Raw genomic sequence first — 11,505 nt, forward strand, 5'->3', positions numbered from 1 at the left:
TAGTATGTGGTGTTGATAGCTTCCGCCCATAGAGCTTCGAGGGTGTTGTACTCATCAAGCATTGTTCTTGCAAGAGTGATTAATGTCCAGTTCTTCCTCTCAACTACACCATTTTGTTGAGGAGTATAAGTTGTGGAGACTTCATGTTTGATTCCAACTTCATCACAATAAGCTTCTATGTTTGTGTTGTCAAATTCTTTCCCATTGTCACTTTTAATCTTTTTGAGCTTCACTTCAAATTCATTTTGTGCTCTCTTAGCAAACTTCTTGAAGCAAGATGCAACTTTGGATTTGTCATGAAGAAAGAATACCCTTGTATACCTTGAATAGTCATCAACAATCACAAGACAATAAAGATTTTCTCCCAAACTCTTGTATGTTGTTGGTCCAAATAGATCCATATGAAGGAGTTCTAGCACTCTTGTGGTTGACATGAAAGCTTTGGTTAGATGAGTATTTGCAACTTGCTTGCCGGCTTGACATGCACTACAAAGCTTGTCCTTCTCAAACTTCACATCCTTCAACCCTCTCACCAAGTCATTCTTCATTAGCTTCTTGAGTGAACTTATCCCAACATGAGCAAGTCTTCTATGCCATAGCCACCCAAGTGTTGTTTTGATGAATAGGCAAGTCTTCAATTTTGCATCTTTGGAGGTGAAGTCCACTAGATATAGGTTGTTGTATCTAAATTCTTTGAATATCACTTGATCATCATCCTTCTTGGATACAACAACTTCCTTCTCGGTAAACAAGCATTGGAAGCCAAGATCACACAATTGTCCAATGGATAGCAAGTTGAAGCTCAAAGAAGCAACATATAGCACATTTGTGATTGAATGATCATTTGATATTGCCACTTCGCCTAATCCTTTAATCTTGCCCTTTGAATTATCCCCAAATGTGATTCTTTATTGTCTATCTACTTCTTCGTCTAGTGAGGTGAACATACGAGGATCACCGGTCATATGCTGTGTGCAACCACTATCAATAACCCAATGACTTCCACCGGTCTTGTAGTTCACCTACACACAAGAGATCAAGCTTTAGGAACCCAAACTTGTTGAGAGCCCTTCACCTTCTCAACAAGTGACTTTGCAACCCAAATCTTCTTAGGCCTATTCTTGTTGGGAGGTCCTAAGAATATGACTTTCATTTTACCACTAGTGTCCTTTCTAAGCATGTAGTGAGTATTGAAAGCAAAGAGTCTAGCATGCTTGGGCAAGGGTTGTGGTGGTGGTGTTTGGCACTCATGAGACAAAGTGGCCTTCTTTTTCACACTCAAAGCATTTCTTTGGCTTTGGCTTTGGCTTTGATTGTTGCTGTTGAGCTTGAGTCTTCTTCTTCTCTATATTTGCCACATATCCAATGCCACTTCTATCCATCTTCATGACGGTGTTCATCAATAGCTCACTTTGAAGATGCTTGCCTCTTGTGAACTTGCTCAATCCAATCTTAAGATGCTCTTTTTCTAACTTGAGCTTCTTGTTCTCTTCTTTTAGTTTCTCATTCTCAAGAATCAAGTCATCATCATGATCAAGAGTTTCTAGTACAATGGTGTTGTGTTGGTCATCAAACATCAAAATCCAAAGTAAATGGGCCAAGGATCCATTTTTCTTACACCCTGAATTTTTTCAGGTGAAGTGCTACAACGATACTTCCGTGCGCTTACGAACTATTTCTATTTGTGTTGAGAAATACCAACAATGAGTTTTTACATTGGCTAAAAAATTGAGAGCATATTTGTTGGGTTCCTCTATCAGTTTCCAAAAATATCGGCCCTATAATATAAAAAAACAATTTTGTATCAAGAATTTCGAACTATTTTAAAGTCACCATAACCAGTTTTATACTTTCTTTGTCTCTTATACATTCACATTGAGAGCTCTGTCCAACTCCCTATTATTCCCCACGTTTTTTCACCTCCAAATTAGCCGATACGCGCGCGCGTGGTTGAGTAGATTTTCCCGCAAAGATTGAGAGCTTTAGGAGAGCCGTTTTTTTTCAATCTTGCCAAAAAAAATCAGGATTATAAGTGGATTTTGGAAACTCTAGGAGATGCTCTAAGGTAGAAGACAATCAAAGGTAGAATATGACAAGAACCATCCGATCTAAATCTAATGGTCTTAAGTCTTAACGCATCGTCAAGTGATCTGGGTGCAGTACTACTATATTCTCCAGGTTTTTGTATGCCATAGCAATGCCTTTTCCCCTCAACCTGTCAACCAGCATCGTCAAGTGATTATTCTTTGTCACTAACATAACATAAAGCTAAGCACTTTGACGCCGATCCAACACATGCCGAGCTCGTCCTCCTCCACCTCCATCCAGTCCAGTCCACGCCAAGCACGCCCTTTTCCCCACACCAAACAGCTCAGCCTGCCTGTCCCTTTCGCTAACTCGATCCAGCGAGCGAGTTTTATACTTTTAATTAAACCCTCGAGCTCGCGCCCGGCAGTGGCAGGTCAGCAGTAACATGCTCGCTTTGCCAATGGCCACTGGCCGCTACACCCACCTCTTCGTAGCCGACAAATCATCAGTGCTAATCCCGCGATCAGCCAGCACCTTGACCCCGCCTACGTGTCCCGGCTCGCCGGCGTATTATAGTGGCCAGGGGTGGGAGCCCATGTGCGCGGCACCGGGCGGCAGCGGAGGGATCATTAGCCGACATGGGGCCAAAGCACGCACGCCCTTGGGAAAAAAAAGAAACAACCCTAATCTTATCATCATCGGGGGTCTAATCCTAATCCTACTTCTTTACTGTTAGCCCGCAGCATCCTTTGCGCCGACGAGGGAGTTTAGCGGCGAGTGACCACATGGCTTGGGCCTGCGCGCCTGGGAGATTTGGGCAGCTGGCGGCTTGGTGCGCGTGCGTGCGGGGCCGGGCGTGGGTTGCGAAGTGCGAACACAACACAAAGCTAGCGAAGACAACACAAGTCTGCAAGGAACAACGCCTTATTTATTTATCGTTTCCCAAACTCCAGCCTCTCTTCACTGCGAAGTGCGAACACAACACAAAGCTAGCGAAGACAGCAAACAATGGGGAGCACGAGCGCCACCAGCACCACCTCGTCTCCCTCCTCTGCTGCCCGCGGGGGCGGGGGCGGCGGCGCACACGTGCTGCTCCTGCCCTGCCCGGGCGCGCAGGGCCACACGAACCCGCTGCTCGAGTTCGGCCGCCGCCTCGCCTACCACGGCCTCCGCCCCACGCTCGTCACCTCGCGGTACGTGCTCTCCACCACCCCGCCTCCCGGGGAGCCCTTCAGGGTGGCAGCCATCTCCGACGGCTTCAACAACGGCGGCATGGCCGCGTGCCCCGACCTCGACGAGTACTGGCGCCAGCTCGAGGCCGTCGGCTCGGAGACGCTGGCGGAGCTGATCGACCTCGACGAGTCTGTTTTTCTTTTACTGAATAATCGATTATTGTTCTTTACAAAGGTCAAGATTTGTCCATATTCACGTTTCTTTACTGAATAATCGATGATTGGTCTGTTTGTTGTGATTCTTTGATTCTACTTCACCATCATATGATTGATTTTCTTTTCGACACATTTGCATTGTTAACTGAGCAGGAGGCAGATTATATGGCACTAACATGGCGTGCAAAGACAATAGGCCCAACCTTGCCATCGTTTTATCTTGATGATGACCGTTTGCCGTTGAACAAGACTTACGGTTTCAACCTCTTCAACAGCAGCGAGTCATGTCTGGCTTGGCTTGACAAGCAGCTTCCGTGTTCTGTAGTTCTTGTATCCTATGGTACTGTCTCTGATTACGATGAAGCACAATTAGAAGAGCTTGGTAATGGATTGTACAATTCTGGCAAACCATTCATTCTTCTACATATAAGGGAAAATGAGACTAACTGATAAGAAATATAAAATTCAGTTGCATACTTTTAATATGCAGGTTGTTTCTTCACACATTGCGGTTGGAACTCAACACTGGAGGCAATACCACACTGGGCAGACCAGCCGACCATATCAAAATATATGGAGAGCATGTGGGGCTTGGGTGTCCGGGTGCGCAAGGATGAGAAAGGCTTGGTGACAAGACGAGGTGGAAAGGTGCATCAAGGATGTTATGGATGGGGATAGAAAGGATAATTATAGGATGAACGCCACTATGTGGACCCAAAGGGCCAAGGAAGCCATGCAGAATGGAGGGAGCTCGGACAAGAATATTACTGAATTCGCAGCAAAGTATTCATCAAATTAGTTTTCAAAGTCAGTGCATTGGTTACTTCCTATCTCTGTGGACTGTATGTGTTACTGTATGTTACATTTTGTCTGGGGGTTGTAGGTGCTACTTTGTGATACATACATAGGAAATGCTTCTGTGCTCTAGTACTCTAATGAAATAGGGATCTTCGAGATATAAAAATATATATACTCTTATGCAGCATTTGAAAGCTTCTAATAGACTTAGTGCTTAGTTTGGTGCATGGTTTATTTCTTTGTTTTGTTTGCTCTTTGAGAGCTTGCTTTTCTTCTGCCGGAGGTTGGACTTGTAATAAGGGATGGTTAAGTGCATTACTTATGCAGAGGCTAGAATAAAAATCCCTTCCTTTTTTTATGCAGCATTTGAAACGCTGTAAGCATACATTTTTTTTTAAAAAAGAGAGCATTATCCTGTGCCATGTACATGTTACATTATATTAATTTCAAAAGAACTCACGTGCAACAAAAAAAAACCCAATGAACTGCATGTTCCTTGCACCGGAAATACCAAGGTTTCATTCATGTGTGTTTACAACACAAAGAAAAGAATAGTGAATTTAAGAGCCTAGCTACCAACTAATTTTTTTAGGGAAGCCATTACCAACTAAATTTGTTACTTAGAACAAAACATAATCTCTATAGAACAAAAAAGGGGCTAAGGTCATCAGCAACCGGCCAAGAGGAATGGAGTACAGATGTCTAGATTGACCGGGCAAATGTGCTGGCACGAGGCCCATAATTTAGGCCCCACCTGCATGAGCATTGCCTGAACTTTATTGTGTCGGGCTAGCACGGTCCATACTGTAGTGTCGTGCTTCGGCCTGAGGTAAGTCCTTTTGGGTGGCATGGGCATGTCCCGATATAACGATTGGCCCAACTAAACCCATTACCCCGCCTTGTATGTAACAGGCGACTCCTCCCTTGCTCTGGATGCTCCCGCATCCCCCAAGCCCTAATCATTTCGCCCTCTCTGTCCCCCTCATCTCCTACAGTGACAGCGGCTCTGTCACCCTCGTGGATCGTGGTTGCAGCCTCGCCTCCGGTGTGGCAGCATCTCCTCACTCTCCCATCAGCCCATCTACATCCACCCGTCCCTCTCCTTTTTCTGCATACCCTCTCGGGCTCTCGGCTCTCACCGTTGACCTTTCTAGCTCTCCTAGCTTTTTCTTCTTGGTCGATCCTTGTCTATATCCGGTTTCCGTCATCTATCTCATTGAAAATAGAAAGATGTGGTCTCACAAATCCACTTGTATGAAATGATCTTGACATTTTGGTCACAATGTTATGTGACTATTTAAGAACACTCTGGGCTTCAAGGAACTCTATAAGGAGCTTTAAGATACAATTTCAAACATCCAAGATATTTACAAAGCTCACAAACATAATAAAAGTTACACGTGTACGATGTACAATACATAAAGAACAAACTGTGTATGAGAGTGCAGAAGGCACATATATGATTATTCAAATACGAGCTGATGACGTTTTCCCCGGAAGCATACTCTTGGTTATTTTCTACTCAGTCGGGTAGGAAGGCTTCATGGCAAGGCCACACATTCCCTGTTTGTCATAAATGTCCTTCTCCATCCTTAGGAATCCCTTCTCTCCCCATGTGGTGCCCCATGAATTCTTCAAAATCCAATACTTTGTGCCGTCACTCTCCACGCCATACCCGATAGCAGCGATCCCATGATCCAGCTCAGTGCCGCAGGAGCCAGTCATCACACCACCGGAATAAAGCATAAAAGTCCTGTCACTCGCATCAACGGCGAAAGACACGGGTTGATTGGCCACGGCCTTCATGAGTGCAGCCTCGTTGTTTACTGGCACGTCCTTATGACCCTTGATGGTCGCGGCGCTCTTTGATCCGCCCTTGCACTTGCCATCTACTGCCTTGTATGGATAGCTGGACTCGGTGGCGAGGCCACCATTCTTGATGACGAACTCAAAGGCACTGTCCATCCAGCCACCCTCGCAACCCTCGTCCATGCTGTGGGTGTCACAGTCCACCAGTTCTTGCTCCGATAGTGAGATGAGGTTGCCGGTGCTCAGCTTCACAATGCCCTCCATGGCAGCTACGGGCCTACGGCCGAGAACGCCCAGCAGCAACCTGCAATAATAATTGTTCGTGTCAGTCATTGTAGATGTCATCACAGGAGATTATATATATATATATATATATATATATATATATATATATATATATATATATATATATATATATATATATATATATATATATATATATCATCTCGGAAACAAAGTCTTTCAAGTATGACCAGAAATGCACATTACCACATTGGCCTTGGTTCTTGATAGGTGTGACAGCTCCCTTGGTCCTCCAGTCCACAGTCGTTGGACTCGCGCTCATGGTTTCCTTTTTTTGCCGAAATCTCCTGATATTTCTGATATATCCTTTTTATCCATAGGTGCCGATAAAAAAATATCTATCTTTTTTGTACCAATTTTGTTTAAATTTATTTAAATTTACTTAAATTCAAATGAAATTTTATTTGAATTTGGTCCGATATTTCCGATATATCATGTTTATCCTCTTTATCTGTGATCCCCGATAAATTTTAATTTCCAAAAATGAAAACCTTGCGCGCTGACACTCAAGTTCTCGTACTTGAATCCAGTTGTTATTGGAACCTTTTCTCCTGAAATTGGTTTCAAACCTTTGTTTGCTTTGAAGTCTTCAGTGCTCAGGTCGGCGAACTGGTTGACACCAAGCCAGAACTTGTTGTTCTTATTGGCGTTGAACGACTCAACGAATGCGACATTATCCTTGAACACCTCAAAGCGCCGCGCCTTCTCAGCTGCATCCTTATAAACACGGCCATACTCAGCCATCCACCTCTCATGCCTCTCGACCATGGCCGCATCGCTCAGCTCACGAGCCGCTAGGACAGAACTACATAAGCAGGCAGCCAGGCACAACCAAGGATGGCAAGGAGGAAAGCCTTGGAGCTGGCCATGATCTACTCTGCTGCTGTTTCAAACTGGTTGCTGTTGCTTTTGTGTACTCTCTTTGCTATGGATGTGTGGAAATGAGGAGGGTGGTATGTCTTTATATAGCCCTCCTATTGCCGTAATGTGTAAATCAGTGAAGGTGTGGATTTTTTTAATGCTGCGAGTACATACATATGGACCGCAGCGTGCAGGTCAAGTGTGTTACTCATTATATATTCTTGTTCTTGCTGAATAAACGTATGGTATCTGCTGAGAGTGACCCACAATCAGCTAGAAATACAAATTAAAGTAACCCTAGAATGCTGTGTGGAATTGACAACACAGCGCGTAGTAACCTCCACATTAGTTAACTGAAGAATTAATATTTACGTCACAGAACGTATGGTAACTGAAGAATTAATATTTACGTCACAGTGCGGGTGGACTGCACAGATTGGCTCGCGTCCGTGAAAAAAAAGGCATGACGGTGAGAGGACTGCACAGACGGAGGGTGAAGGAGTGATCGCCGGGTTATTCCATCGATGGAGGGGACGATTCGTTGGGTTATTCAAGCGCTCGAGTGACAAGCTGCCCTAATCTTGTATTCTGTACCATGGAGACTGAAGACGAGGCTAACCAAGTGAATCGCGATCTTAACAAGTGAGTAATATAACCCCTCTGTATTACTTGTTACTTGATATCAAATGGATTTTGTAGTTTCAATTCCATGTACAGCACTACAGCTACTCTTTGCTTATATATTCTTTTTGCCATGAGATCTAGAATTAGTAAAAGAATTTTCTCTGCAATTGCATTAGTCCCCAACATATGTTAATGGATTGTATTGTTTCAATCCCATTTACAATGACTCTTTGCTTATATATTCTGTTTGCCATGAGATCTAGAATTAGTAAAAGATTTTTCTCTGCAATTGCACAAGTCCCCTGCTCATGTTATGTTTTCTGTTCTTGAGAAATGCTACCTGGTTTGGTACCTCACGTTGGCATGGAATTTGGAAATTTGAATGAAGCTTGGGCATTTTGGCTTTTGCTATGGTGGACAACAAGGCTTTGAGGGTATACAAACAAAAGAACATCCAATGGCAAGATTACATCATGCAAATTTGTTTGTGCAAATGAGGGTCATCGATTGCCAGACAAAAGACATCATCTAACAAAATGCCGTCAAGCCAAAACTAGAACAGATTGTCAAGTCAACATGAATCTGAAAATGGATCGAGAGAAGGGAACTCTACAAGTGTCTGCGCTGGTTTTGGAACACAATCATGCACTACACTTAAATGTGTCACAAAGGAAAATTTCAGATTTACAAGCTTTTGAAATTGAAACAGCAGATGATGCAAGAATTGGGCCAAAAGCTGCCCATGAGTTGGCTACTCGCCAAGTTGGTGGTCCACTTAATCTTAGCTACACCCTTCTTGAAGAAGGGGGTGATACTGACAAAAGACAATCTTGCTAAAAGGAATTGGAATGGTAGTAAGGCTTATTGTTTTTGTAGCACACCTGAAACTTTCCAACACTATTTTTTGATTGCCATTATGCCAAATTTCTTTGGCGTGCTGTGTTTGTTTTGTTTGGCATTAATCCTCCATGGAACACGAACCATCTTTTCAATAGTTGGCTAAAGCTAGGAGGTTCCAATCATAATCATCTATTATTGACTAGGGTTGCGGCGTTTTGCTGGGCAATATGGATCACAAGAAACGATATCGTTTTTGATAAAGTTCACCCAAAAACTTTTTTGCAGGTTCTTTTCAGGGGGACACACCGGTTACGATTTTGGGCTCTGTTGCAGTGCTCGGATGACGACAAGGAACGGATTCTTGATGCTTGCAAGCTACTAGAATCGAGAGCCATAGAGTTCTTCGCATCGCATGGATGGTCCTTCATTTACCATCTTGAACTTTAATTCTGAATCTGTAATAAGTTTTAATTATGGGTGTGGTACTGTAATAAGTTTGATGCTTCTTCTTCTTAGAAGAAGGCTGAGGCCAGAAATTTTCCATTATCTAAAAAAATCTACACCCTCCGTGATCGCCAGAATTATTTGTAGACTAAGCGCCAACGAGAGATGGCATATGGACAAGCAGGTAGTATGCTTAAGTATTTTGAAGACAAAATTGCTGAGAATCCATTGTTTTGGTATGCATTGCAAATGGATTGTGAAGAACAAATAACAAACATATTATGGGCTGATCATAAAATGATAATGGATAATGCACACTTTGGTAATGTTGTTGGTTTTGACACTACTTTTGGAACAAACAAGGAAAGCTGACCTTTTGGTGTGTTTGTTGGATTCAATCACTTTAGATAAACTGTAGTTTTTGGTGCTGCTCTCATGTATGATGAGACATTTGAATCCTTCAAGTGGTTGTTTGAGACCAAAGCTCATAATGGACAGCAACCTAAAACTTTCTACACAGATCAGGATGTACCAATAGGAAAGGCAGTTGCAGAAGCATGGCATGGATTATGCACCTTCCACATCATGCAAAATGCTAAACATCTACACGAAGAGAAGGATGAAGAGAAGGAAAAGGTGAAGAAAAAATAGAAGAAGAAAATAGAGAAGAAAATGGAGAAGAATGGTGAGAAGAATGAAAGCTTAAGTATTCTATCAGATTTTAGCGACTGCATGTTCGAGTATGAAGACATGGTACAATTTGAACAAAAATTTAACCTCGTGAGGCAAAAGGTAAGCAAGCAAATTTTGTTGGATAGTATATACAAATTGAAAGAAAATGAGAAGTACACAATTGAGTGTGAGTTTGAACAATGACTTGAAAATCCATTTCAAATCTGTCATCCGGTTCTTTAAGCATTTGATTAAAAGAAAAGTTACCTAAATTCTAAATTTGATTAAAGGAAAAGGTTACCTAACATGGGTATGAGGAGACCACCACTATGTCGTTGCAGGCTAGCAAGTTGTATACACCTATTATATTTGAACCTTTTCAAGGTGAATATGAAAGATCCTTTGCAGCTTGGACCAAGGCGTTAGATGAAAATAATGCATATCTAGTAGGAGATTGTACATACGAGGAGTATAAATTTGTTGGCGATCCTTTGAAGCAAATAGTTCTATGCAGCTACAAGCAATTTGATAGAATTGGGATATTGTGTGGTCATGCTCTGAAGGTTCTTGATTTGATGAATATCAAGTCACTACCACCACAATATGTGTTAAAGCATTGGAGACAAGGAAAGCATGGTATGGAACTGTACAAGACAATAAGGGAAGAAACATAATTGAAAATCCAAAGATAGATGTTAAGCTTCGCTTAAGATATATGTTCCATAAATTTCTCAATTTGGCACATCAAGTAGCCAACTTTCCTCAATGTGTTGTGCCAGTGGACAGCACACTTGACATCCTTGGCAAGCAAAATTTTCATCTGTTCCGGATTTTCTAGAGAGGGGGGGAAACTAAGGGGCAGCGACGGTCATGCCTCCTAGCTCACATGCCCTCCTATCTGGCTTCAAATTCAGGTGTTAAGCTTCGCCTTATCTGGTTGTCTTCTGACTCTAAAGCTAAAACTTTCTTGAGTTTAGCCTTAGTTCTCTTAAGTAATGCTTCTAGATCGTCAATGTAGTTTGTCAGAAGGTCAAAACCGGTCATACATTACCCTGCATAAGATATAAAAGTAGACAAAACAAGGGTAAGCCTGTTTGAGCATAGGTCAATGGTTATTTCGATCACATCAATAAGTATAAGTTTATCAATACTTCCTTTCCCTAGCTACCTTCGCCGGCAACAGTGCCAGAAATGTTTATTGGTATTTATTAACTTGTCACTTGTTTTAAGTAGCCACCTATGATATGCCTACATCTCCTAGCATTACTTGTACTAGGTTGTCATCCCTAATGACGGTGCTAGAGATGCTTATTGGTTTTACCTAGTATTACTACTAGAATAATACTAAGTAGTTCTTTATTATTTCATATGACTAGAAAGAATATATAGAAATAAAAAGGAATTCTGCAAGCGCACAAATAATATACCATTGTAGCACTTCACATGAGAGTATTCCAGGTATCGTTATTTATATTTTTACAACAGGGAAGGTCTGGCAAGGACATGTATTGATAACTTATACTATTGATGGAGAAGTAAATTATAACCAATATTCTATTCATAACAGGGGTAAGTCATAGGATAAGATATATATATATATATATATATATATATATATATATATATATATATATATATATATATATGGTAAGTATTGATCAATGATAATGATAAATCACTCAATCACTCAATGTACTTCTTTCTATGGCATTAGCATGGTCAGGTAGAATATTAGAGG

At 42.0% G+C, this 11,505-nt stretch overlaps 1 protein-coding gene and 2 pseudogenes across 1 annotated transcript; 2 read left to right on the top strand and 1 right to left on the bottom strand.

Moving 5' to 3' along the window:
• Positions 1-2,966: 2,966 nt before the first annotated feature.
• On the top strand, positions 2,967-3,573 carry LOC136494531 (UDP-glucosyltransferase UGT13248-like). The gene has a single exon (XM_066490680.1). It carries the CDS (start codon positions 3,037-3,039, stop codon positions 3,472-3,474), a length of 438 nt encoding a protein of 145 aa, XP_066346777.1. The 5' UTR covers positions 2,967-3,036; the 3' UTR covers positions 3,475-3,573.
• An 8-nt stretch (positions 3,574-3,581) lies between these two features.
• LOC136494530 (UDP-glycosyltransferase 79-like) lies at positions 3,582-4,215 on the top strand (annotated as a pseudogene).
• Positions 4,216-5,732: 1,517 nt separating this feature from the next.
• Positions 5,733-7,195, bottom strand: LOC136494527 (senescence-specific cysteine protease SAG39-like; annotated as a pseudogene).
• Between the last annotated feature and the right edge of the window lie 4,310 nt (positions 7,196-11,505).

Source organism: Miscanthus floridulus, chromosome 11 (genome assembly GCF_019320115.1).
Source record: "Miscanthus floridulus cultivar M001 chromosome 11, ASM1932011v1, whole genome shotgun sequence".
Classification (NCBI taxonomy): Eukaryota; Viridiplantae; Streptophyta; class Magnoliopsida; order Poales; family Poaceae; genus Miscanthus; species Miscanthus floridulus.

Excerpts from the sequence above, each read along its gene's own strand:
- LOC136494531 (XM_066490680.1), top strand. The coding sequence starts at position 3,037 with ATGGGGAGCACGAGCGCCACCAGCACCACCTCGTCTCCCTCCTCTGCT.